Source organism: Dryobates pubescens, chromosome 28, assembly GCF_014839835.1.
Source record: "Dryobates pubescens isolate bDryPub1 chromosome 28, bDryPub1.pri, whole genome shotgun sequence".
Lineage (NCBI taxonomy): Eukaryota > Metazoa > Chordata > Aves > Piciformes > Picidae > Dryobates > Dryobates pubescens.
In genome coordinates this window covers 8121259-8148655 of record NC_071639.1, presented here as the reverse complement: position 1 = coordinate 8148655, position 27397 = coordinate 8121259, and the positions used below count along the sequence as shown (strand labels likewise).

General features: G+C 42.4%; 1 protein-coding gene across 1 annotated transcript in view; it reads left to right on the top strand.

The window, feature by feature from the left end:
* Positions 1-25750, top strand: part of RFX6 (regulatory factor X6) — a 37668-nt gene extending 11918 nt beyond the window's left edge. Inside the window, exons 6-19 of the mRNA XM_054174071.1 lie at positions 2258-2285; positions 7191-7298; positions 10091-10168; positions 10262-10375; positions 11058-11107; positions 11737-11896; positions 13739-13883; positions 15908-16017; positions 18348-18465; positions 20045-20167; positions 21548-21757; positions 22585-23094; positions 24064-24282; positions 25584-25750. Of these exons, the coding sequence (XP_054030046.1) occupies positions 2258-2285; positions 7191-7298; positions 10091-10168; positions 10262-10375; positions 11058-11107; positions 11737-11896; positions 13739-13883; positions 15908-16017; positions 18348-18465; positions 20045-20167; positions 21548-21757; positions 22585-23094; positions 24064-24282; positions 25584-25750 (2140 nt within the window). The remainder of the gene's footprint in view (positions 1-2257; positions 2286-7190; positions 7299-10090; positions 10169-10261; positions 10376-11057; positions 11108-11736; positions 11897-13738; positions 13884-15907; positions 16018-18347; positions 18466-20044; positions 20168-21547; positions 21758-22584; positions 23095-24063; positions 24283-25583) is intronic.
* Positions 25751-27397: the final 1647 nt, after the last annotated feature.

Here is a 27397-nt window from a genome sequence, read left to right as displayed (position 1 = left end):
GGTGTAATAGACTGCAGTATGCCATTTCCTTGCCCCCTGTTTATCCAGAGCTGCAGTGGTGTTGCTGGTACACAGTGGGCCCTCAGCTTTATCTCAGCCATTTCCATTTTCACTTAAAGCTCTGTCCTTGTTCAGTCTAGCAGCTGTGAATGCAAAGAGAGTGGAAGTTCTGCAGAATTCCCCACAGCTGGGTTTCTGATGGTGCACAGTCATATAAAGATAGCATAGATGCTCTCCAAGATCTTCAGGAGTGTTCACTAGATTCACTAGTTAGGAGCTTTTGCTTTGTTAGGACTTGTGCTCTCGTGTATGAAATGTTGAATTGTCAGGGTGAGGCAGTCAAATTGGTTCCCTAACTGATTTAGAACAGAAGCATAAATGCTCATTTTACACCATCTGGCCCATCACTGTAGCTGGGTTTGTCTGTGTAAAGAGAATGACACAGCAGGCTGGGGTTTAGAAGCTTCTGGGTAAGGAAAGAGTCAAGCAACGTAGGGCTTCAAGATTTAGAGTGAATCTCCCAGTTCCTGGCTGCTGCACATAATGATCCATTATAAAAGCTGTCCTTTCCCTGATATCTGTTCTGGTAGGTGAACTATAAAAATTGTTCCTGCTTGGGGCAGAAATAGGAAGGAAGAATACATGGGTTGATAATGGTTATCAGATCACACTGTACCCTTGCACAAGCATAGGCATATGGAAACCTTTACCACAAGGCTTGCATGTTAGTAGACAGCTTGTCAAAGGACTAGAATGGAAAATGAGCCTCAATTTGGTTGCTTAAATATAGGCCTCTACTGCCATTTCAAACTTAGCATTAGTGGATTAATACTTAGGTAGCTGAGCTGAGTCCAATAATCCTTAAATGCAGGGTTGCAGACGCCCAAATCTTTAAATTTCCCTCTAATTTCGACCTGCTGCTTCCTTTAAATATCAAGCCTTGCACTGTGAAAGGCTCTGACACCAAAAAGCATTAGTATCCACAGCCCTGTGTGAGGGTAGCTTTAGCTTAGCAATTAAGGCTCTGAAGGAGCAACGCAGGCGCTGCTTTGTGGTTTTGATGCACCTTCTGTGCACATTGTGCTGCACATGGGAAATCCACAGTCCATGACAAACACATCTAGCTCTGAGGCTAATTAGCTGCATGATGTAATCTGCTATGTGATTCCTTCTTTCATGCTCATCTATCAAGAAGCTAAGGGAAGTCTGTTGGTAACATGTTAGATCATAGCGTGATGGGAACTGTCAGGCCCTGGGCAAAAGGAATTGCACAACTGTTCAGCTTCTGGTTTTCTGCATCTCAACAGCATGAAATCACAATGTCACCACTAATAATGATAAGACTTCATGTTGCCCACAGTATCTAATCAGTTGGCAGTGACCAGAACAGGAAACCATGATAATCAACAATATTTATCATTATATTGATTCATTAGAATCTCTACCATTGTACAATCTCTGCTTTAGTAGTGATTTGAAACACAGGCTTTCTAATTTCTGCACTGGATGGTTGCCTGATAGTCAATGACTTCATTGGGAATCTTCTCAGCTGAACTCTTAATGGGACATTCACCACAGTGCAACACGTTTTTGCCAGTTAATGAGTCTGTGATCTCAGAGGTGCATTTCACCTGCATCAAAAGAGTGCTGTGATGACAAAGAATGGGAGAACACTGTGAAAGGAGCCTATAGGAGAGCCAGGAAGAGACTTTTTTACAAGGACTTGTATTGATAACATGAGAAGGAGCAGATTGAACCTTGAGGAGGGCAGGTTTAGACTGGATATTAGGAAGGAATTCTTTCCAGTGAGAGTGGTGAGACACTGGAACAGGTTGCCCAGGGAGGCTGTGGATGTCCACTCTCTGGAGGTGTTCAAGGCCAGGTTGGATGAAGCTTTGAGCAGTCTGGTCTAGTGGAAGGTGTTTCTGTCAGTGCCAGGCAGGTTGGAAGTAGATGATCTTTAAGGTCTGTTTAACCCAGCTTTGGTTTTATACTTCATTGCTTGGTCCATGATCTGAATCTTCATATTTTAGAAGACATCAGAAGGTTTCCTAATACCTTCAGGCACATTCAAGCCAATGGAAGAAGTTAAGAAAGTGTGATTTTACTTAGAAAAATGATCATATTTCTCTAAATCTAATTATAATTGATCTATTTTGTATACCTGTAATAAATGTGTGTGTGTACATATATATACATGAACTGTAAAAATGCTCTGCTTGTGGAGAGAATAATTAAATATGTTCATTTTTCAAAGGTTCTCTGGAAGCAAGTTAAAGAATGAGGTAAGTGCTGTAATCTCCTATCCAAATATTGTGTGACCTGTGTTTGGCTTTTTTCACATTCATTTCTTTGAAGCTGAGTATTTAGCTGCCCTTAAATATTCAAAGAAAAATAAGATTGGAAGGCACCTTCTGGCGTTCCTGTGTCAATTCAGTTCCCCATAAGCATAGTTTCATAACAGACTGTCTTAAGCAAAGGATCAAGCTCTACCTTAATTTCTTTTTACTTTTGCAAGAGTGCTTTTACAGAATCTCATTTGTCTGATTGGAAGCCAAAAACCTTTTTATTCCAAATAATCCTGCTCAGGATTGTCTTTCTCTATTATTTTTTGCTCTTCATGACATGTTGCTGCAATGTCTTTCTGCTGCTTTTGCTTGCAAGACAGAACAAACAGCAGCATGTAGTCACTTCTGATCAGCCTTGCAGCCTTTCACCTACTTGCTCCAATTTGAATGTCTCTATGGAAGAAAAATATCAGGAAATCTTGCAATTTTCTATTGGAAATATCCCTTCTGATGAAACCTAGTTGGGTTTTTTTGTGGTGTTTTCCACCAGCAGTCTCCATTTTCACTACTGTATACTGCTATAGTCACTGTTCTTCTGGTCATCAAAAATCATGGACTATTTTGCATTAAGGGTTAAGGATTGCTCCCAGGTCTCTCTTTTTTTTTTTGGCATTGAGTTCAGCTGGCATGCAATAGCCTGCATCCACGTTTTCCCAAGTCCTGGACCTACAAAACAACATAGGCACATCTCAGCCACATTGTCACAGAGAAAAATTCCCTATCAAGCAGTAACTGTTGAAGCATGACTAGGAATTGTTTGGGACAATGCTGACTGGCATGGGCCAAAGGAATGCCAGAGGCCAATCTGGACAATACTGTTAAGGCTTTCTGACACCATTTAATTTACTAGACTAAATACAGCCTCTGTGATCAACTGATAAATGGCAAGTCTTTCTCCTTTTTCATTGCCAGATAAGCAGCTCCTAGCTGATAGCAGAAATTGTCATTGGTCCCTGAAAGTGTAGCTTTGCTCTATTGATTTTCATCCCCTTTATTACCATTATCTCCAGAACTTTGTACATGACCTCTTAATCTTCCTCTTTATTGATGATTTTATTAGCTCATGTCAGCCAATTGATTCTATGAAATGCTCAATGAGTTCAGCCCCAAGGTGGATCTTTGAGAGTCTTCAATCTCTTTTCAACCCAGCAGTTTCCCTGTCAACAAAACTTGTTAGCATTTCAGCTGGAGTCAGCCTCTTCAACATCTGACATTCTTGTACTAATCCCCATTTTCAGCAGCATAACTAATCATTTCCCATGGTGACATCACATCAAGCATCTCAGTGAGGTTCAGACAGATTAGATCTGCTGCATTTTCCCTGTTCAGATAATCAGCTGTCTTATCAAAAAGAGATAGTGCTGTGCCATGGGATAGCCCCAGCCTATTCAAGGATTCAGGAGTGCTGCTAGAGCATTCATTCTTTCAGAGTTTGGGAATGGAAAATGTCTGTTTGCCTTTGCATAGATGAATGCATGTTTACTTCCATCTTTGGTCTGGCATTCCCAGGCTGTTTGGGAAATGACAGTCCTATAAACCTGTCTTGTTTCTGCCCTAAAGTTCAATACTTTTGTCTCCCTGGAAAAAGAATCACAGAGAAGTCTGGAACATCTCTTCCATAAGGATTGGCTGAGGAAGCTGGAGCTTTTCAGAGAAGAGAAAGACTCCGGGGGGACCTTAGATCTGCCTTATAATACCTGAAGGGATCCTACAGGAAGGCTGCAGGGGGACTTTTCATGAGTGTCTAGCAATAGGACAAGGGGGAAGGGTTTTAAGATGAGGGAGAATAGGTTTAGACTGGATCTTAGAATCATAGAATCAATAAGGTTGGAAAAGACCTCAGAGATCATCAAGTCCAACCTGTCACTCAAGACCTCATGACTACTAAACCATGCTTTCAAGTGCCACGTCCAATCCCTTTTTGAACACCTCCAGGCATGGCGACTCCACCACCTCCCTGGGCAGCACATTCCAATGGCTAATTACTCTCTCTGTGAAAAACTTTCTCCTCACCTCAAGCCTAAACTTCCCCTGGATGTTGGGAAGAAGTTCTTCAGTATGAGGCTGGTGAGACTCTGGAACAGGTTGCCCAAGAAGGTTGTGGATGCCTCCTCCCTGGGGGTGTTCAAGGTCGGGTTGGATGAGGGCTCAAGCAGCTGAGTCTAGCTGAGACACTTCCCTGCCCATGATGAGGAAGTTGGAGTAGATGATCTCTAAGATCCCTTCCAACCTAAGCCATTATATGAAACAAGTGAGAAAGAGCACATCAGTTATGAGTTCTTGATTGTTTAGCTCTGTGTAACCTGATTTTTTTCAGGCAGGTCTTAAAAGAACAAAACACCTTTCATGGTGCAAAACGAATTTTACCCATCTCAGCATACTGAAAATTTGGCCTCATACTTCCCATTGAAGTGAATAATTTATACATACCCTCATTCATTTGCTTGAAAATCCATGCAATTAGGTATTCCAGAAAGATTCACAATGATTGCATGAGGTGTAACTCTCAGTAGGAACATAAAGACATTGAAAAGATGTTAACCCCCTGATTGTCTAAATATACTGAGCAAATGGCATTTGAATGAACACTCATTGAGTGCCAGGGACACTGTTTACTTCTGGTATGTTTTATCACATTTTCTAGTATTCTCTCTGTAGGGGGAGATATCAGCAAATTCTTTTATCTAAACCAGTTAGTGCACCATTAGAGTCTGCATGGTTAATTAGGCAGATAATATTACTGTCATTATCTTAATGTTAAATGGCCATTAGAAACAGATGGCATTAAATTGAAAGGGCAAGTGGCAGTGGGTTAAAATATTAAGCCTGGGACTGAGGCACAGTCATATAAATCCATTAGCAAGGCAAAAAAATACTGCAGATTATCTTCTCTTAAACCTCCCACCACCATCTCTGCTTTCTTTTAAATGAACTAATCCCTTTTAATCAGAGCTTTTAATATATTTCATGGGTAATTGCATAATAAAATCATTAAGATTACCCCTGTTATTAAAAAAAGGACAAACCTCCTGATACTAATAGGCAATTATTGCAGAGCAAAAGTGTTGACAGGAAGAAGTACTTAATGCTTCTAAATTTCTGCAATGTCTTTGACTTAGAGCTTTGCATGTATTTGAGTAGTAGATAGCACAGGCAAAGTGTGTTTGCATAACATATGCTTTTGTTCCTTGCTGTCTGTTTTGGCAGGACCCTGCAGAAACAGGGAGGTATGTGCCTGGTGACAAAGTCAGTTCTGGTTACACTTCTCTGAATCCAGAATTTGAGAAAATTTCATTGGAAACTGAGTCCATCAGTCAACATTTATAGGCAAATGCTTCCCTTGCATGCTTCATAGGCTGGTACTCTGTAAACCTACTCTTCCCACTTCTGTGAAATCTGATTGTATGCAAAGGGGGAGGAAAAGGCCACTTCAGGTGCTGCTCAAATGCCTTGTGCTTGGTCATAAATTCCATCCAGGGCTACAAAGGGAATCTGCATGGAAGCAATGGATTTAGCACAGGAATATGCAGAAGGCCTGCTCAAGGCGCTGTCCACTTCCTTGATGTAAAGATCAGATAGGCTAAAATGGAACAAAAAGATTTCAGCCAAATAATGTTCTCTAGGTTAGAATGCAGTCCTATGACAGTAAGCATGATTCAGTCAGTGAGGGCGGAATCATATAAGAGATTTTATTGCTTCTCTTCAGGATAAGAGTTTCATCTTAATGATACCATTTGCAAGCTTAATGAGGGTAATACCATGTGTGTTATAAATATATGCATAGTAACACTGTCACCACAGAATGTTACTGCTCAGCTTTACTGAGAAGTAAACCAAATCAGGGTTTTGTGGGAGTTCAGTTCAGTTACGTTGGAGGTCAAAGCAAGGGTTGATTTACCCATGCACTGCTTCATGATCATTATCCATCCATCCATGACTGCCTGTTGTTTCATCCTTCAATCTCATTGCTCTGAAGACTAGCAGCTCATAGTTATCCAAGATCTTTTCACAGTCTGTAACTAGTACAAGATGTGCCTACAATATTTCAGGTGCCTCAAGCTGAGGAGGTGCAAAAGGTGAAACTCTCAAGAACTGAAAGAAATGCTCAGATCAGTAGAATTTAGCATACTTCAAGAGAGATTTGTGTTGTGTCCAGGTCAGCATTGACCACATCTCAACAAAGTAGCTGGAGAACACCACTGGGAGTATCATTCTGACTGAGATATGAAACTTCTGGTCTGGTCAGCCATAGTCACAGAAAGCTATACAATAAATACTTGGTTCAGAAGTGTCCACAGACCCCACATGACATCACATCCATAACATCATAAAATATTATCAAGCTTTACAATAAACTAAAATAATGGTTACCATAGGAAGCCAGCAGGAATCACTGTGCTATCAGTGGAGGGAAAGCACAAGAGGGAACATTAATCTCCCCAGTACTCCAAATCTCTGCACTAGAAAGAGACATACCACATAAAACTCAGGGTCCCTGTGAGGATATCACAGTCCATACTGTAGAGGAGAGTAGTATTCTACTTTAGTTTTTAAACCTAGACTAAATCCAAATCTTGTAGAATTCCATGAATGGAATGTGGCTCATCACTCTGAAAACTCTATTTGATGGAGTTTAAAATCTAGGCATGTATTTAATTACCTTCCTGAGCTGGAATACACACCTGGATAAGCATCAATATTGTGGAAGGATTGGCTGAATGTAAATATTCTGGAATGTTGAGAGACTGCTGAGGTAATGTACAAGCTTAGCATGAATTGTTGGTGTCAGTTTAATCTGTATTTAGCTGTTTCAATGTTCCTGTTTCTTCCCTTCCACTCCAGGGTGGCTTCACTCGCAAATACTCTCTGAGCTCCAAAACTGGGACTCTCCTGCCAGAGTTTCCAAGTGCTCAACATCTTTTGCTTCAAGGCTGCATTTCTAAAGACAAGGTAAGAAGTGAGCTGCTCCTGACTTACAGTTCAAAAATTGCCACAGAATGTTTCTTCGTATCTTAGCCTTTGAGGTATTGACATGAAAGAGCCAGAAATGTCCATAATCAAACAGAGGTGACTGATTTATAGAGGGGGCAAACCTTTACTAACACCGATTAACTGGCTTTCCACTGGAAAGGTGGTTGAATTATTTACCTATTAACCGACCCAGTATTTCACAAACTGATGGTATGTAAGCCAGAGAGAGCAAAACAAATAACTGGGAGCTGTGTTCATTCCAAATGCCACTGCATGTAAGGGAAATTTTATTCTAATTAGATCAGAACAAACAGTTCACAGCAAATCATTGATTTTACTCTTTCATTGTTTGAAAAGAGATGGTGGAAATCTTAGTAGTTTTATTTTCATTTGGATTTGGGGTTTTTAATGAGTGAAACCGTATTTCTCAGATCAAAACTCGGTGTTGTTTATCCTAAGGGCAGCTGTTCAGCTTGAAATATTTCTGGCCTATGTTTTATGTCTTTTACTCCATGCCTGTGTGTTCCATCTGTGTTTCTGCTCACAGCACAGGCTGCTGCATCCCCCCAGAACTGTGCTAGAAACTTTTTGATACACATTGTGAACCCTCCCAGTGTAGCCTTCGGTACAGGTCATTGTGGTGGCAGGATTGAGATTTGCTGCTTTAAAGCTTCCTTTTAAGCCCTTCCTTTTAAGTTTGTTCTGTGATTCCTGTTTTGAGGGAACATCTGCACAGAGATCTTAGCTGGGAATCTTACAGTTCCTAAAGAAAGTCCAGGAACTGGTGTACTCAGCAGTAAGCATCACCTGCTGCTGCAGTCTCCTGTGTATACAGCATTCTCATAACACTGAAATCTGGAGAGCTCTTGAGGTCCCTTGCAGACCCAACACAGCAGTGTAAGCCAAACTGAATTTTACCACTCCAACAATGAAAAAAAAGAAGAGGAAGCTCATTTTATTTTCATTTTTGGGTTAGCAGCAGCATGTAATTGCTCTGATGTTGGAACCAGGTGGGAGAGCAGTCACTGTGAATGGGGCCAGAATCATGGAGTTATGAGGAGACTGTAATAAACAAGATGAATTTCTGTGTGTCTTTCACTTTCCTTATTCCTTGTTCTCTTATTTCCTGTTTTCACTCCTTACTGTCCTTCCCTCTTTCTGTTCATCTCACCAAGTGTTATAGAGAAGCTAAGGTGTCTAGGTACTCCGTTGAGGGGAGCCAGTACATGAAGTTTGACTCCTGCAGTAAACTCCTGGGAAGCTGCATGAAACTGAAATCTCCAGAGAGTCCATAAATGCAGCAATCTGCACTGAAACAAGCTGCATTTTATGTTTCTGAAGAAAACTCACCCAAACTTCACATTTCTATCAATGCCTTCCAAAAAAAAGCCCCCAAAACCCCTGTTGTAAACATTCTTGAGTCTCATACTTCCCCATTGTTTTCAAAGTGAAATAGTTACAGAATCACAGAATCACCAAGGTTGGAAGAGACCTCAAAGATCATCAAGTCCAACCTGTCACCACAGACCTCATGACTAAACCATGGCACCAAGTGCCACGTCCAATCCCCTTTTGAACACCTCCAGGGACAGTGACTCCACCACCTCCCTGGGCAGCACATTCCAATGGCTAACAACTCTCTCAGTGAAGAACTTTCTCCTCACCTCAAGCCTAAACTTCCCCTGGTGCAGCTTGAGATTGTGTCCTCTTGTTCTGGTGCTGGTTGCCTGGGAGAAGAGACCAACCCTCTCCTGTCTACAACCACCCTTCAGGTAGTTGTAGACAGCAATAAGCTCTCCCTTACAATCCCAGCTCCCTCAGCCTCTCCTCGTAAGGCTCTGAAAATCAGCAAGGTCCATTTTTCAAAGACCTCTGTGTGCTAAACCCATGGAAATAAGGTGGTAGGAAGTTCATTTGAGAGCTGATACTGCCAGAGAAGTTCACAAGCTGTGGCAGGCTTTCTTTGATTCTAGACCATAAGCCTGGGTTTGCCAGCATTTTTCTTTCCTTGTGATTCTTCACAGGTTTCTTAATGTTGGGGTTTGTTTGGGGGGTTTTTGTGTGTTTTTATCTTTCTTTTTTTCTGGTTGGTTGGAGGGAAGTTTCTTTTTTGTTTGTTTACATTTATTGGTGGTTTTTGGTTGTTGTTTTTTTTATTTTTCAATCAGTTCTCTACAAATTAAAATAAAACCTCTCATTTTTTTTAACAAAATCATTTAATATCTCTGCAGAGTGATTAAAGCAAGGGAGCACTCCACTCCAATTAGCCTGATGAGATGAAAGGGAGTTGAGCTTTTTAAGGTTCAGTCTGCTGAAGGCAGTGATTAAACTTTGACCAAATGACTGGCAGCTATTTTCCCATTTGTCCACCTAGATGATGTTTCAGAACCCTCGTAGACGCCTATAGTAGCCTAATCATTAACTTGCTCTCCTCTTTAGGATTAATCTTACCCTCAGAAAGGTGAATTGACTTTGCCATCTGACTGGCTAATCTGGCTATTGCCTTACTTTGATATCCACATTTTCACAGGGTGTGTAGTTTCAGATGCTGCATTCCTGACAGCAGCACTGAGACTTAAAGATGTTGATTGAAAAGTAGAGATGAGTGACCTCCTCATCACCCCTGGATATGCAGACTGCCTATCTCTTGTAATTCTACAGTTTGTATTCTACATTTAAATGCCAGCTACAGAAAGCAGAAGCCTAGATCACTATAGCAGTAAAGGAGAGGGCTAAGAAACTCTGTTTAATCTTTCTTTCTTCCAAAATAGGTAGATACTCTTATCATGATGTACAAAACACACTGTCAGTGTGTCCTTGACAATGCAATTAATGGGAACTTTGAAGAGGTAAGGTTGTTTGAACACACATTCTCGGTATATATGCACAGGGAGCCAAGAAAGAATAAGTTATGTCCATTAATCTGGCTCCTACTCTTTTAGATTCAGCATTTCTTACTACATTTTTGGCAAGGAATGCCTGACCATCTTCTTCCTCTGCTTGAAAACCCTATCATCGTTGACATCTTCTGTGTTTGTGACTCAATACTGTATAAGGTAAGTATTTAGCTGCATGGATAATCTTAACCATGTTGCAGCTTTTGCTTGTGCTAACCTAGCACTTAAGTTAGAATAATAGGGCGACATGGCTGCTTTCTGTCTCCTGCCTGGGTAAGTCAGCAACAGTTCCTTTGAAATGAACGTAAAACTGACCCATGTAGGGCTGGACCCCAGCCTCAGCTCTGCTGCACAGTTGATGTGTGACTACAGTCAACACACTAGTGGTGAAGTCCTGATCTATTTGCTTGAATGTAGCTGAAAGAAATGCCTGTGTGCTTCACTGCCAAAGCTGGCCAAGTTAAACCTGGATAAAGGCTGAAGCCTTGTTTTTGCTTGAAAGATTATTGCCATTTCTATTATTGCAATTTCTAGCAGCAGAGAGAGTCTGTGGCCGATCAGCAAGCTGATTCCACAAGTGAATCTGTTACTCACAGGTTATGCCAGGCCATGAGTTCATGTTACAAAGCTGGAAGAATCCTGGGTTAAGATAGCCCTGCCTGCCACACTTCATGTCCTCTAATAAGTGATGAGAGACGTCTAGGTACATAAATATCTGGAGGACAGGTTGAATGGCTTTATTCTGTATACATTTGACTTTGAAATCTAAATGTGCAATGAAGACATGAATGAATAAATGGCCAGTGGAAGCCTGATACCATTTTCTGTTACCTTTTTGAAGGTCCTTACAGATGTACTCATCCCTGCAACAATGCAAGAAATGCCAGAAAGGTAGGGGCTTGACAATGGTAATGCTGCATTCTGTTTGGTAGGCATATTCCAGACAAATTCTGTGTCCTAGAGAATTTCTCTCACAATATTTATGCTCATATTTAAACCAGTAGTATATGAATGGCAAAACTCTGTCAACTCTGAGGACAGCTATAGAACAGCCATAAAACACTACACAATTATTCTGATGTCTCATTTTTCTGGACTGTTGGGCACTGTGAAACAGGTTTACCTCTGAATCTCCTCATTTTCTCTTTTCCTTGGAGGATATCTTGTTAAGGGTTTGATTGCCTAAGTCCTTAGTTTCTGATATCTCTAGTGGTTCTTGGCTTTCTTATGGTTTATTCTTAAAGCTAGTGCTTTTCAAGCTGTTTCAGTTGACAGATGGCTTGCAATGTTCCTCAGAGGAGGCACAGGTCAATATATAGTCAATTTAAGCCTTCTGATGATTGCTCATTTCCTGCTTCCTTTTGGTGACACCTGAGGAGTAATTCACAGATGTGTCCAGAAAAATCTGTTGATAATAGATAGAAACACAATTAATTAAACTCGTGCAAGGTAATTTGAATTGCTATTTCTCTAAAAAACTCCCCCCCCCCCCCCCTTTTGTTTTTTTCCTCCCCCTGTAGTTTACTGGCAGATATAAGAAATTTTGCCAAAAACTGGGAACAGTGGGTGGTTTCCTCTTTGGAAAATCTACCAGAAAGCCTGGCAGAGAAGAAACTGCCAATAGCACGAAGATTTGTTTCCTCTCTGAAGCGACAGACATCGTTCCTGCACCTAGCACAGGTAAAGAGAGTAAGACTGCAAGCTCAAAAGGTCGTCTGCTATGTTCAGCACACCTTGCTGGTTATGAGATAGAATGCATTGTTTTTTCAGGGTTCACCTTCAGCCATGGAAGACTTAAATCTTGTGGTTTTAGTCGTGCAAGAAGGAAGTGGCCAGATTGATCTGACCAAAACTTACACTTTTGGCCAAGGCGGCCAGTGGCATCCTGGGGTGTATTAGAAGGGCTGTGGTTAGTAGGTCGAGAGAGGTTCTCCTGCCTCTCTACTCTGCCCTGGTGAGGCCACATCTGGGATATTGTGTCCAGTTCTGGGGTCCTCAGTTCAAGAAGGATCTCAAGGAACTGCTTGAAAGATTCCAGCTCAGAGCCACTAAGATGCTGAAGGGAGGGGAAGACTTGTGAGGAAATGCTGAGGGAGATGGGGCTCTTTAGCTTGGAGAAGAGGAGACCAAGGGGTGACCTCATTTGTGAAAGATGTGAAGGGTGAGTGTTGGGAAGACAGATCCAGGCTCTGCTCAGTGATGTCCAATGGTAGGACAAGGGGCAACTGATGCAAGCTGGAGCATAGGAGGTTCCACACAGACATAAGGGAAAACTTTCGCTGTGAGGGTGGCAGAGCACTGGAACAGGCTGCCCAGGGAGGATGTGGAGTTTCCTTTTCTGGTGACATTGCAAACCTGCCTGGATGTGTTCCTGTGTGACCTGCCCTAGGTGATGCTGCTCTGGCAGGGGGTTGGCCTGGATGATCTTTCAAGGTCCCTTCCAACCCCTAATGTTCTGTGATTCCGTGATTCAAACTTTAGAAGTAGAAAAGGGAGCAAAGACCAGGTATGTGCAATTAAGAGGCACCTCCAGGTGATGGTTTGGTAGAATATGCACCATATACAGTGCACTTCAGTGCTGACAGCTTGGGCTTTGAGGTAGTAGTCCTCCTGAATCATAACTGCAGGTACACCACACATTCAGCTTGAGTTAGTCTTCTCTTTCAGTAGCAGCCTCACCAGGGCAGAGCAAAGGGGAAGGAGAACCTCTCATGACCTACTAACAACACCTCTTCTAATACACCCCAGGATGCCATTGGCCTTCTTGGCCACAAGATCAAGTAGCATGTGAGTGATGTTGTGAAGGTGATCTGATAGGAAGGTACATCAGAAGGAGAAGGGAAGGGAAACATTACTTCATCTGATCTATGGAAGACTCTGCCATGATAAGAAAATTAAATGGAATACGATTCTGCCCTGAGGTGATCCCCAGCTGGGGACCTGTGTTGGTTTTGGCTGAGACAGAGTAGCTGCTACAGGGCTATGTTTTGAATTTGTGCTGCGTTGATAACATGGGATGGGTTAGCTACTGCTGAGCAGTGCTGACACAGTCAGGGCTTTTTCTGCTCCCCACATCACTCTGCCAGTGAATAGGCTAGGGGTGCACAAGCAGCTGCGAGGGGACTGCTGACTCCAGCTGACCAAAGGAATATTCCCTCCCATGTGATGTCATGTTCTGCAACAAAACCAGAAGGAAGGCTGGCTGGGAGCCTACTGCTCAGGGACTGGCTGGGCTTTAGTGAGTTTTGATGGTAAGCAATTGTTTTCATTTGCAGCACTTGTCAGTCTTGGGGTTCATTTCTGTCATTCCCCACCCCCTTTCCTTGCAATTTGTTATAATTAATAATACTATATACATATTAAACTATTTTCATCTCAACCCATGAGGTTTTTAACTTTTACACTTCCAATTCTCTCCCTCATCACACGGGAGCTGAGGAGTGAGTATGTGGCTGTGTGGTGCTCAGTTGCCAGCTGGGGTTAAACCATGACAGGGTCTCAGCATTTTGCCTTCCCTTACAGATTGCTCGGCCAGCTCTGTTTGATCAGCACGTGGTGAATTCCATGGTGTCAGACATTGAAAAAGTTGATTTGAACAGTATTGGCTCTCAGGCACTCCTTGCAGTCTCAGGGAGCACAGACTCTGATGGGGAGGTCTACGGTGAATGTAAGTTGATGGTGATAACGTTTGTGACATTAAAGTAATTCACTCTTCCATTTCATTGGAGGTGAACTGAGAAAGGGCACATGTAGACACTGCATTCTCTCAGCCAGCTCAGTGTTAACTTCAGGAGCTTGAAAAAAAACCCCAATTGGTTACCCTAGCCTGTCCTGCAAGAACAGAAGCTTGTGCTGGGAAGTCATCCCAGCTAGATGACTTGAAATGTTTGCTGAAAACAAAATCATCCACACGTTAGTTGTTCAGTGTAAGAAAATCCCTCTTGAAGTTTTGTCCTGTTCATGTGAGGATGTTAGCATAGACCAGCTCTTGAAAGATGTCTCCATATAATCATGGCTTCATTTAATGGAAATTTGAGCTAATTTTTTTTGTATGAATATTTTTTTTCTTTTTTTTTTGCTGCAAGCTGATTGTGGTGGGTTGAAGTTTCCCATCAACATTAACTTAGCACAACCAACTCAGCTGGAAGCAAATGAAAGCTGTATTTGCAAGCAAAAACCACACTCTACACTGGAATGCAATGAATATGTACAAAATATACAGGGCTTACAATATTATACAGGTTTACAATTAGCAAGTAGCAAGGAAACCCCCTTGGCTCCCCTCTGGGTCCCCTAGAGACCAGGGAAGCTGCTCTACTGCCTGCCCCCAAACCTCCTCCCCCCCTGTACCAGAAGAAAAGAGAGGAAGGAATGTTAGTTCTTATCTTCAAGGCCAGCCAGAAGCATTATTATCTTCCCAGCACAACAACCAAGCCAGAGAAAAAGAAAAGGAATAGGGAATGGAAGTGAAATGTGAAAGATTGTTATGGTACAGCTTTCTTGTCCCAGACATGTTCTGTCCAATGAATTTGTTTAGAATAAACTTTTGGTTTCCTTTTTACACCCACTAGTGACTTACTTATATTTTCCCCTACTTTTCTGCTCAAAATCTGCAGCTGAAGTTCAAAGGCAAAGCCTAAAACTGCCACACTGATCTTTCAAAAAATGACATTATTTTCTATAAGGTGTGACAACTCTTTTCATACACAGAACAGAGTGGAGTAAAGTACAAATGTTGAGCATCTTAGTTTTCACACATGTACCTAATGAAAGGGGAAAAAAAAGGTATAAAGCCACTTTCTCTCTTAGAAAGATAACATTTGTCACCAGAGTCATATTGATCAGAGTTTGGAGAGCTGAAAGGAATGACAGCGTGTTGTCCTCCATTGTTACTTTGGTCATGACTGTTTGCTTTCCTTAATCCTTCACAATCCTATTCACATTGCAATTTGAGGTGCCCATTTCTTACCTTTTGTGCAGTTGTTTTCTGTTTTGTTGTCTTCTTTCACCAGTTAAACAATAAGACAAGGAGAAGAGAACCAACTGGTCCTTCAGGAGCCAGTATAAGGGAAGCTTGAGACAGTTCACAAACCTGCCACGTTACAGATAAAGCTTTACTACTAAACTTAGTAATAGATTTCCAAGGCTGAATCTTTAAAATAATGGAAAATGTCAGGTTTTATTATTTTTTCTTTCAGAATAGAATAGACTAGAATTGAATTAACCAGGTTGGAAAAGACCTTTGAGATCATTGAGTCCAACCTATCGTCCAACTAAACCATGGCACCAAGCATCCCATCCAGTCTCTTCCTAAACACCTCCAGTGATGGTGACTCCACCACCTCCCTGGGCAGCCCATTCCAATGGCCAATCTCTCTTTCCATGAAGAACTTCTTCCTAACAGCCAGCCTAAACCTCCCCTGGTGCAGCTTGAGACTGTGTCCTCTTGTTCTGGTGCTGGCCACAGCACTAAAACTTTATTGTCTTAAAACATGCAGCATTGCAATGCCTAAGTAATTAAGCTATATGATGGATGTGTCTGCTTGCTTTGCTAGGGAATTGCTTGGTTCTTCACTGCTCTAATTCTTTGCTTTTCCTTTCCATGCTACACTATTGTCATATGGCTGGTGAGTGGCTTTTTCTCCTGTTCAGAATGGTGTGCAATGATATGTTCTCCTTTTTACATGGTAGATGACTCTATTACAGTGTTCCAAGAACTGAAGGACCTTCTAAAGAAGAATGCCACTGTGGAATCATTTATTGAATGGTTGGATACTGTGGTTGAGCAAAGGGTTATCAAGGTACCTTTCAAATGTTCTGCCTGACTCAAGACCAAATCCTATTCCCCTTATTCAGTCCCTTACTTATGCAGTCCCATTGGTTTTCCATGTGGGATCCTCACCTTTGCTCCCATCTTCCTATTACAACGGGGAAGTTCTTCATTTGGTGTGAAAGATTCCAGTGCTGTTAGCTCTAATTATTGATGTTGAGTGCTGCTAAACAGTCCTGTGTGGGGAACAAACTGGGAAGTATCTTGACTAAAGCATTGCAGTCAGCACTGTCCTAAACTGTGCATGAAAGAAACTCATCCACATTACCTGTGCATGCAGAATCACAAGGGTATTGCTCAGTGAGGTGAGCAGAAGTTGTTCTATAGGGAAGCAGTTCTTTCTTTCATGGTATTTGGCTGGTCCTGTATGTGTGTCCTTGATTTTACTGGGACAGAATCCCAGGCCAGCCTTGGGCTGCAGGACACTAGCAGCTCTGAGTCAGCCAGGACAGCTGACTGGAGTTGGCTACAGTTGTGTCCCAGATCATGAGCATCACACTCAGTATAAAAGGGGAAGCTTACTGTAGAGAAGAGCCTTCTGCCAGAGCCTTTGTTCACCCTGCTCCTTTTCCATCTCCCCAAGACTGCCTTCCTGGATGTTTTAACTGCTGCACCTCTGCTGGGCAGTGTATAACTTTATGCATCTTCTACTGGCACTGGTACTCATTTGGCTATTCCATTAAATCCATTGTCATTTCAACCTGTGGGTCTTCTCTCTTTTTCCCCCAGTTCCCCTCCTCTGCTGGGGAGGGGTCACAGGTGATACAGCAACTGCTGTAGTTTAGCTCCAGATATGGGCTAAACGTAGGCAATGCAGTTTAATGCCACAGATGGATTTAGAAGTAGCTAACCTATAGAAGGAAGTCTACAAACCAGGATGGAAGGTACAGTTTTGTAGCTTTAGAAGGTGCTTAATACAGCAGTTGATGGTTTTGATGGGTTGTCCTTCCCCAGTTTACAAAATGCTTTATAATCAGAAGTATCTTATATGCATGTAGTTATGCAGGAGTGGTTACACTATAGCTCAGAACAGAATAATTGAGTTCTGAGTTGTAGCTCAGGTAAGAAGTGCTTACCAAATGTGTGACTCCTAACAGCAGACTAAAATGTTGGCCATTGGGCTGAATACTGTGTTCTATCTGGAAATATAATACCTTACCCATCATTTTAGGGAGCATGGATGAAAGAGGAGAAGACAGTGTAGTTAGCTTTGCCTGGCCTGCAGAAGAGTGCCTCTGCTACTTACAGAGTAACCATGGTCATGTCATTTTTCTTCACCTGGTTCTGCATGTTTCAATGGAGACAGTAATTGCTTTCTTTTAAAGCACACTGAATTTCTTAACATTTGCTGTATTGTATGTGAGCAGCATAGTGTGAGGAGCTTTGGATGATTCATGGCACTAGATTCAAAGCAAGACCTTCTCTATGCTGACCTAGACACATCACTCTCACTTAATCTGAGCAATCACAACTTAATGATTATGGTCCAAAACTGATAGCACAGCTTCAGAAGGCAATTCCTACTCAACAAGTCAGGTAGAAAAGGTGAAGAGCTCTCTACTCAGCATCTACTGTGTGATACCGTATTATTAAGGTTTCAGGTATGGTTCCTAGCACTGTTTCCCTGTAGTTAGGGGTAAGAAATACCCCTGATGTGAGTCTAGGTCAACTAAGCACAAGCTAATAATTTACAGAACATGTAATCCTTCCATTGCAGTCTGCCTTCTGTTCATGCTGAAGTGTGGTTACTGTCAACCTTGTGCAACAGCTTCTTTCTGCTTGTTGTTTGAGAAGGCAACAGGGCATATGCTACCCCAGGAACAAATCACTGCCAGCAGCATTAAAACTCTCAGTGTTACAACAGTAAACATATCATTTTGTAAGAGAAAGCCTGGCCAGTTATTATAGAGATTGCAGTAAAGTGCAAAGACTAATTTCTGCTCCCTGTTCATGTGGAATAACATTGTGCCAGAGGGTGGGGCTGCTTCTTTCTTTCTGCCTTTGTACACCTGCATATTTGCAGAACAATTTGGCACCTTTAAGACTAGAATATGAGGTAATTTCTGTGACTTCAGGGCATAGCAAAGTCCAAGCATTAAGCTTCATCAGCTCTGCTCTGTTTGCATTGAAAAGAGTGGATGCTGCTGCTCTTTATCACTTTAGGACACACATCATGAAGATAGTTTTGAATCAGGCAACTTGATCCTCAAGGACTCCTTGAACGCTCCAGCATATTCAATTATTTTCTCTGTCTAGGTAGCAGTTTAGCATATTTAACAGTATTTTACTCTTCTCTTTCAGGCAAGCAAGCAAAATGGGAGGTCATTAAAGAAGAGGGCTCAAGACTTCCTTCTCAAATGGAGCTTTTTCGGTGCTCGAGTGATGCACAACCTAACTCTAAACAACGCGTCGAGTTTCGGTACCTGGGCTTTGGAAAACCACTCATCTCTTGCACATATGTGCTAGCACTTAGCAGCTTCCCACCCTTTGCTGTACAGAGAAATTTGTCCTACTCTAAAGATTCTTTGACCAAAGCCACAAATGTAACCTTGAGTACTGTGTCTGGTTCTGGGCCCCTCAGTTTAAGAAGGATATTTAGACCCTTGAACGTGTCCAGAGAACGGCAATGAGGCTGAGGAGAGGTCTCAAGCACAAACCCTATGAGGAGAGGCTGAGGGAGCTGGGGTGGTTTAGCCTGGAGAAGAGAAGGCTCAAGGGAGACCTTATTGCTCTCTACAGCTACCTGAAGGGAGGTTGTAGCCAGGTGGGGGTTGGTCTCTTCTCCCAGGCAATTTGCACCAGAACAAGAGGACACAGTCTCAAACTGCACCAGGGGAAGTTTAGGCTGGAGGTGAGGAGAAAGTTCTTCTCAGAGAGAGTTGTTAGCCATTGGAATGTGCTGCACAGGGAGGTGGTGGAGTCACCGTCCCTGGAGGTGTTCAAGAGGGGATTGGATGTGGCACTTGGTGCCCTGGTCTACTACTCATGAGGTGCTGGGTGACAGGTTGGACTTGATGATCTTTGAGTTCTTTTCCAACATTATTGATTCTATGATTCTATGTTTTTGCAAACTAAAACATCACGCTAAATGTTAGCAATGTTTTGTGGGGGCCCCATGTCACAAAGTTCATTTTTACAAGGTATTTTGATTTGCTGCTGGATGCTTTTTGCCATTCAAGAGTTAGGAGCTCTCTTTGTTCTGATAGTGCCATGGAAATGTAATTGCATGTCTCGGTATAGGAGGCAGAAGATTTAAATCATTCCTTTTACCTGTGAATCTGTTTGGTACAAAGTTGCTGCCATACAGAAGCTCTTGGGCATGATGTGTTTCCATAAAAGCAAAAGGAATTTGGCAGATCACCACTCACTTAATTCTGGGATCAGCAGGCAATCAATTCAACAGTGTTTGTGGCTTTCAAAAAATGAGATTCACATGTCCATCTCTGGATATTTTTGTGGACTCTTAGTAACAAATAAAGCCAGTAGAGCAAGTGAAATTCACTTTAAATCTGGTACATAATTTGCTAAGCTTGTTTGTGGGTATGTTGTTTACCTGAAATCCAGAGGGTATTTGAAATGGCTGTAAGAAGAGACATGTTTTTAATATGATATATCCTTGAAATAAGGTCTTCACTCCACCAGTTATTGTCTGGTAATTTAGCACAAGGCAAACAGAAATTGAGCAGAGGCATTCTAGCAGACTTTGGCCTTATCTGGCTTCTCTGTGTGCCCTCTTCAAGTATAAAGCATGTCTCACTTTCATCAGTATTTTTCTTTGATGTAATTAGTGGTCAAATAGCCTACAGGACAGTAAACAATTGAGCTAGGTGGGCCAGAGCAAAGAGAGATTAGAGCTAGAAGTTAGGCACTATACCTTGTTGGTCTTGCCAGGTCATTTAAAGTCCACAATTATTTGTTTGTTTCACTTGCTTCTTGTAGAGTGGTGAGAGATGGTCACAAAGATAACTCAGCTACTCTCTCTCTTTCTCCTCCAAAAGGTTCTTTTCATTTGATCCGCATGCTACTAGATGAGTACATCCTGCTTGCCATGGAGACACAGTTCAACAACGACAAAGAACAAGAACTCCAGAATCTACTGGACAAATACATGAAGAATTTGGGTAATTAGAGCTTAGTTCTCTTGGATGTACTCCTATATTTGTAGAAATTGATTTATTTGTTTGACTTTAATCAGAAGCAGGCTTACTCTCTTCCCCTGAAGGTGTAAGTTGTATGCAACATCATCAAGTTCAGCTGAAAAGCTTGTGACATTCCATCTGTGTACCAGAGTTCACTCAATAACATTTTGTGGGGAATGTGAATGCAGTGGATCACTGATGTGATCTTGGATGCAGGAAACATTTGTAGGTACATCTGAAAGGCCCCAAACTGAAGTGTGAAAAGAGGTGTAAGCAGCAGAAAGGGCACAAATTCCTGATCCACTTTTTCTGCCAAAGCTTGTATACCTTGAACTGAGAATGTATTAAATGTTACCCAAATGCAAATATCCCTGCAAAGCTGGAAGACAAATTTGGAGCCCTTTTTAAGCATCTGGTTGAAATAGTGCTGTGTGGAAGAGAAACCAAATTAATATAAAGCAGCATCCTTCATATTTTCCATCTACCACCGTCAAGGTTAGAGAGTTTGAAGTCATATGCTCCAGGTCCTTTACTATAAAAAGAATGAAGACTGATTTGGATCAAATTCTGGTCCAAGTTAATCACTAGAAGTGCAGTGAAACTTGACTGGGTTGTACTGATTTTTAATTATTCATATTGACAGGACCAATCTGTCTTTAACTTTTTGGTGGTTGTTCTTTTAAATCTGTGCTTTGCTGCAAGACACTCACATAGACTTTGGATTACAGTAGATGGTGAACTTTTGATTTAGCCTTAAATTGTAGACAAAATCTTGCCTTATGCAGCAGCTGCCATATCCTTGGATACATGGGGGAAATAGCTGAAATCTTATGCTAAAATCATGGTTTGCACTGAAGAACAGCAAAACTTCCACTGACTTTATCATTAGTCTGCAGGAAACTGAACAACTGCTGAGTGTAACAAATGGTTTCCTTTAGATGTCAGTATGAGAACAGAGCTCAAGGACTCTTCGCTTCCTATTGCTAACTTCAGGATGAAGCATTATGAGCCTGATTCAATTTGATTCAAAGGGGATAAATTCAATTTGATTCAAAGGGGATAAATTTACTTCAAGGGGATAAATCTGATTTATAAATTTACTATGGTAACTTCAGTAAGGAGCTGATACTCTGTGATGTAGATCTGTGGTCAGGGAATATGATATATGCTGTAGATGAAAACTAGAGCAGGATTTGTATTCATTTGCTGCAGGCAAAATACGGAGGCCTTAGTAAGTTTTAAAATAAGCAACCAAAAATATGAACAAATCAAGCTGCTCATATGTTGTCTGCAGAGTAGTGGTGAATGTCTGTGCTGTGAGCATACACAACAGCCACCAAAAGTTTTCACTTACTCTTCCAGATGCAAGCAAAGCCACCTTTACTGCATCTCCAAGCTCCTGCTTCCTAGCAAATCGTAACAAAGCTGCTCCCCTGCCCAGTGATACTTCAGTCAAGAACGAATGTCTAGCAGAGCAAACCTATGTGTCCTTGTCAGCTAGCCAGCCCAGCAGTATACCTTCTGGTCTGAACCCCTTCACCACAGGTGACACTGAGAATATGCAGCTGGCAGGTATGTATCAGTTCTTCCAGTTTCTCCTTCCCTTATTTGCTTGCTAGTCTTTCAGTGCACACTCACACAGTGCTGTAAGAGAAGCGATGCCTGTACACACCTATAAAGACCTCTGGTAAATAACATTTCACAAGCTCACCTTGTGTGCCATATCACAGAAGGCACAATTGTAGAGCCCTGACAGTAATAGATCCTCCTGGAACAATGGTACATCTCATGGCTTGGAGAGGATCTTGTGAGGAGAGGAACACCTGGAACAAAAAGATGCTTGTACCTGCTGGAATTTATCCACTGAATGTGCCAGCCTCTAGGCTGGAGAATGAAAGTGGAAAGCTTTATACCCTGAAGTCATGTACACTGAATAGCTGAAGGGATCCTACAGGAAGGCTGCAGAGAGACTTTTCATAAGAGTGTCTAGCAATAGGACAAGAGAGAATGCTTTTAAACTGAAGGAGAGTAGATTAGACTGGATCTTAGGAAGAAGAAGTTCTTCAGTATGAGGGTGGTGAGACTCTGGAATAGGCTGCCCGGGGAGGTTGTGGATGCCTTCTCCCTGGGGGCATTCAAGGCTGGTCTGGATGAGGCCTTGAGCAGCCCAGTCTAGTTGAGAGGTGTCCCTGCCCATGGTGGGGAGGTTGGAGTACATGATCTCTAAGGTCCTTGCCAACCTAAGCCATTCTATGATTAGTGTTGCATAGAGATGGGGGCTTTGTAAAGGCTTCAGTTGGTAATGTACACTCTATTGGAGGGTTAGTGCCTTAACAGATCCTCTCTTCAGCAGTACTGCAGTATAAACACTAACCATGGCTAATGCTTATGTATTCCAGGTCAGATGGAGCTGTCTCAGAGCACAGGGCACCTGATAACGCCACCCATTTCACCAGCCATGGTCAGCCGAGGAAGCGTTATCAACCAGGGGCCAATGGCTGTGAGACCTCCAAGTGTAGGTCCAGTGTTATCCACACATTCACAGTGCTCTTCCTACGCAGAACCCCTTTACCAGACTTTATCACAAACTAATCAGAATTACTATGGAAACAATTCCAACTACCAGGCTGTGTTCAGAACTCAGGCCCACTCCACTTCAGGAGTTTACCACCACCGAGCAGAGCCCGGCCGATTCGCTGCCTTGAGTGAACAGCAGTTCTCTAGAGACTACTTCAGCAACAGTTGTGCTGTGTCTCCGTACAGTGCCAGATCCCCTTCCAGCTATGCTCCTTCGTCTATGTCTCAGGACACACACAATATGCAGTTTATGAGTGCTGGGAGTTTCAATTTCTTGAGCAACTCAGTGTCTACGTGCCCAGGAGCAGCATATCCTCCTAATGCTTCCAATGGTATTAATATATATTTTCTTTTCCCCTTCTGTTGCTCTTCCCTTGCTGGAGTAAACTACTTTATCTCTGCCTTTTGCTGTTTTTCTTTCTCCTTTTCTTTTTTATTCCCCTGTGGAAGATGTTTTCCAGCTCTTATTTATACCCCCCTGTTTTCCACTGCTTTGATGACATGCAGAGATTGTAAAGCAGCTTAACAAGCTACTTAAGGATTTATTTTCCTCTGGTGAATCCTCAGCTGACCTCGAGTACATCTGCTGCAGCTATGCTAATCTTCCTTTGGCATCATCACCACGTGTTGCACAAAGGAAACAAAACCAGGGGGATCTTGTGACTTAACAACCTCTTGAAAAACCCCCAGAACATCTCCTAAGAACCAGAGCAGGCATAAGACAGCTTACCTCTGGGTTCAGCATAATGGACCAGTCTGGTCACACGGTTAGGATGGTGAAATGACGTAAACACGTGTGCAGTTAGCATCAGTTTGAGACTTTAGCCCTAATATTTCTCATGCTTAAAAGGGAAAGTTATTGTCACAGTCTGCTTCAGAGGTACAGCCAGCAAAAACACCTCTCCTGAAGGGAGGACACAAGTTGCTCTGATATGGGTTTGTATATGCAGTGGGGATGGGTTTGTGTATGCAGGGGGGCCGTATGGTCAAGCAGATTTCTCCTGTGGCCACAGATTGCAAGCTACTGTTTTAAGTCTTAACTTTGAATGGAAGGGTGATTCTGTACTGAAGGCATGACTGAACTCTTAGGATCTTTTTCCTCCCTTGTTGCCATCCCCCTTTTAGGTCAATCAGAGTGTATGCTACTACTGTTCCTACGTTGTATGTGCACATCAACAATCTTATTCTTAAGGGACTCAGCTAGCAATGGTTACTTTGTCTCCCAAGTTATCACAGGCTTCTACTCTACCTTTTCTTTTCAACAGTAGTTTCACTCTGCTTTTATCCAATCCCATGAACAGGATATTATGGAAACAATATCAATTATCCAGAATCTCACAGACTTGGAGCTATGGTGGATCAACACGTTTCTGTAATCAGCAGCGTCAGCAGCGTTCGATCCTTGCCCTCCTACAGTGATATCCACGATCCACTGAACATCTTGGATGACAGTGGGAGGAAACACACAGGCTCATACTACACAGAGTCCTCACCTTCAATTGTCTGTGGGACTCCCATGAGTAAGTGTAGCCAACAGCTGAGGAAGAGCTGTGAACTTTATGGGGTTCTAACAAGTGCTGAGTATTGAACTGTGGGTCACAGGCGCAGGACACGAGATGCAATACAGAGATAAAATAGCTCAGTAGCCAGGCTGTATCTTAAGATGTGTTTCCTTAAAACAACAGGGCAGTGGGTTTAGTAACTCTTTGCTCCTGTAAGGATGATTCCTGAGGAGTGCAATGACTGGCCTGAATGGCAGAAAAATCCATGCTAGGAAACACTTTGAAACTTTCAAGTGAGCTAATAACTGAGTGGGCTCTTCTAAGGGCTCTTAAGAATCCTCACTGTCAAACAGATCTAGAGGTGTAGATATACATACTTCCTGTGCTACAGTCCCTTCCTGTCCTGTGCTTCCACAGCTCTTTGTATTAGGCAAAGTTCATAGAATCAATAAGGTTGGAAAGAGAGAGATCATGAAGTCCAACCTGTCACCCAACACTTCATGGCTCCTAAACCATGGCTTCAAGTGGCACATCCAATCCCTTTTTGAACACCTCCAGGGACGGTGACTGCACCACCTCCCTGGGCAAAGTTCCTACTGACTGTGAATTTTAGGTGGTATAACCTAACCCCAAAGGGTTTGTCTTGGTATATTCATAGAACAAATGGCAGCTGAGTTTGGTTTCACATTTCAAAAAGGGCTGAATAGCAGAGATGAAGAGAGCACCATTTGTTTTTTCATAAGATTGCCTCTTCCTACTACTTACCTGTTAGCCTGGCACAGAAGATGAGACTTTGCTTGCCTCATTAAGGATCTGCAAGAATTCAGTGCTCAGTTCTTTAAAGGATACTAGTGAGGGGAAAAAAACCAACAGGGGCTGTGCCCATCAGGTATCTTCTGTATTCTGTGTTGGTATGTGTCAGGTGGTGGCAGTGGTACCACCAGTGAATATGGACCTGAATGGTGCAAGATAAAGGCAAGGAGAGTGTGCAGAAACAGCTCTGCACCATTTACACAGAGGTCTGCTCCTAGCCAAGCTGTAAGCTTCAGGCCCATAGCTGGATTTTTAGCAGAGTTCACTTGCATAGGGACTTTGACCTATTTCCTGATGGAGGAAGGAGCCACTGAAGAACAACTATAGAAGTGTAGGTAAATTGAGTGAAGTAGAGAAGCATTGACACTTCTGTCCTTTGTATGGTGTGCCTGGTAGATGAGAGATTCAGCCATGTGAAATTGGGTTAATTGTTAAATTCCGTAGATAGAAAACTTGCAATGATAGTAAGCTTGCTTTTTTTTTCTTCCCACCCCCACCCCCAACAGCTTCAAACATGCAAACAACATCATCTTCCCAGTGTATGTATGGAACATCTGGTCAGTTCCCTTCTCAGGAAAATCTGGAGTCCCATGGCCCACCAAGCAGAGATGTGGTGTCATCTTTACCACCCATCAACACTGTCTTCATGGGAGCAGCTGCTGGAGGAACCTAACTGAGAGAGACACATCAGTGCCTTAAGCTTACTTTCCAATTCCAGACATCAAAGCTACAATGACAATCCCCTTCAAGTTGGTGGAATAGAAAAGTGTTACATACAGGTGTTAAAAGAGCCATTTTAGAGACAGTAGCAGCCCTACACACACAAATTCCTATGTTCAGATTGAGTCCTGCTTGTGAATCACTCAGGATTGTCCTCACCATCACAGCTTTCCAGTCAGAGATTCAGAGTGAGCAGGAGGAGCCGGTGATTCTTGCAAGCAAGGCTGAGTTGTAAAGAAATGATTACATCTATTCCTAATTTATTTCAAAATGCTATTTTAGCCTTTCCCTTATGTATCTTTTTGTATAAAAATGTTTATTTAATGCCCCTGTTGCTCATTATTTATTAGGACCACAGAGTAACTGTTTACTTTCTCTTATTTGACAGACTGTCAAATGTATGTATGCTACCTCCTATGGAAATGTTTACAAGGTCAATTTTTACTGTTTTAAATGAAGCTAAGCCAAATCCTTAAGTTGTTGGTTTTGTTTTGGTTTGTTGGTTTTTTTTTTACTGCTGTGCTCTGGAAAGTCGATTTCAAGTGTTTAGTGCCTGCTTATGTCAGTGGAAGTCCTCAGGAAATAAATAAAGCATACTGTGGGGATTCTTGTTTCTTTCTTTCTTTCTTTTAAAATAAACCACTTTCTCTCAAAACAAAACCAACAGTGCATGAAAACATCACAAGTTAACTATTTGTAGTAGCCTACTACTGAGACAAATCATAGAATCACAGAATGTTCTGGGTTGGAAGGAACCTCTGAAGGTCATCCCCCTCTGCAGTCAAGCAGGGGCATCCTCAACTAGATCAGGCTGCCCAGAGCCCTGTTGAGTCTCACTTTAAGTATCTTTAAGTGACTTGAAGAGGTTGGTCTCTTCTCCTAGGCAACCAGCACCAGAACAAGGGGACACAGTCTCAAGCTGCACCAGGGGAGGTTTAGGCTGGAGGTTAGGAAGAAATTCTACAGAGAGAGTGATTGCCCATTGGAATAGGCTGCCCGAGGAGGTGGTGGAGTCACCATCAGTGGAAGTGTTTAGGAGGAGACTTGATGGGGTGCTTGGCTGTATGGTCTAGTTGGTTGGGTGGTGTTGGATGATAGGTTGGATGCGATGATCTCGAAAGTCTCTTCCAACCTGGTTTATTCTATTCTATTATCTCCAGGCATGGGGTCCCAACCACCTCCCCAGGCAACCTGGTCCAGTGATTCACCACCCTCATAGTGAAGAACTTGTTCCTAACATCCACTCTAAATCTACTCTTCTCTAGCTTGAAGCCATTGCCTCTTGTCCTATCCCCACAGCCTGTTAAAAAAAGAGTCTCTCTCCATCCTTCCTGTCAGTCCCCTTCAGGTACTGGCAGGCTGCTATTAGGTCTCCCTGAAGCCTCCTCCAGGCTGAGCATCCCCAGCTCCCTCAGCCTGTCCTCATAACACAGGTGCTCCAACCCCCAGATCATTTTCATGGCCTTCCTCTGGACCCTCTCTATCAGGTCCACATCCAAGGGACACTATTGCCACAAAATCTCATGGGATTTCAAAGTTTCTTGTGATATCAGCCCAAGATTACTGGTGGTGAAAATCCACAAAAAGATGTCTATCACCT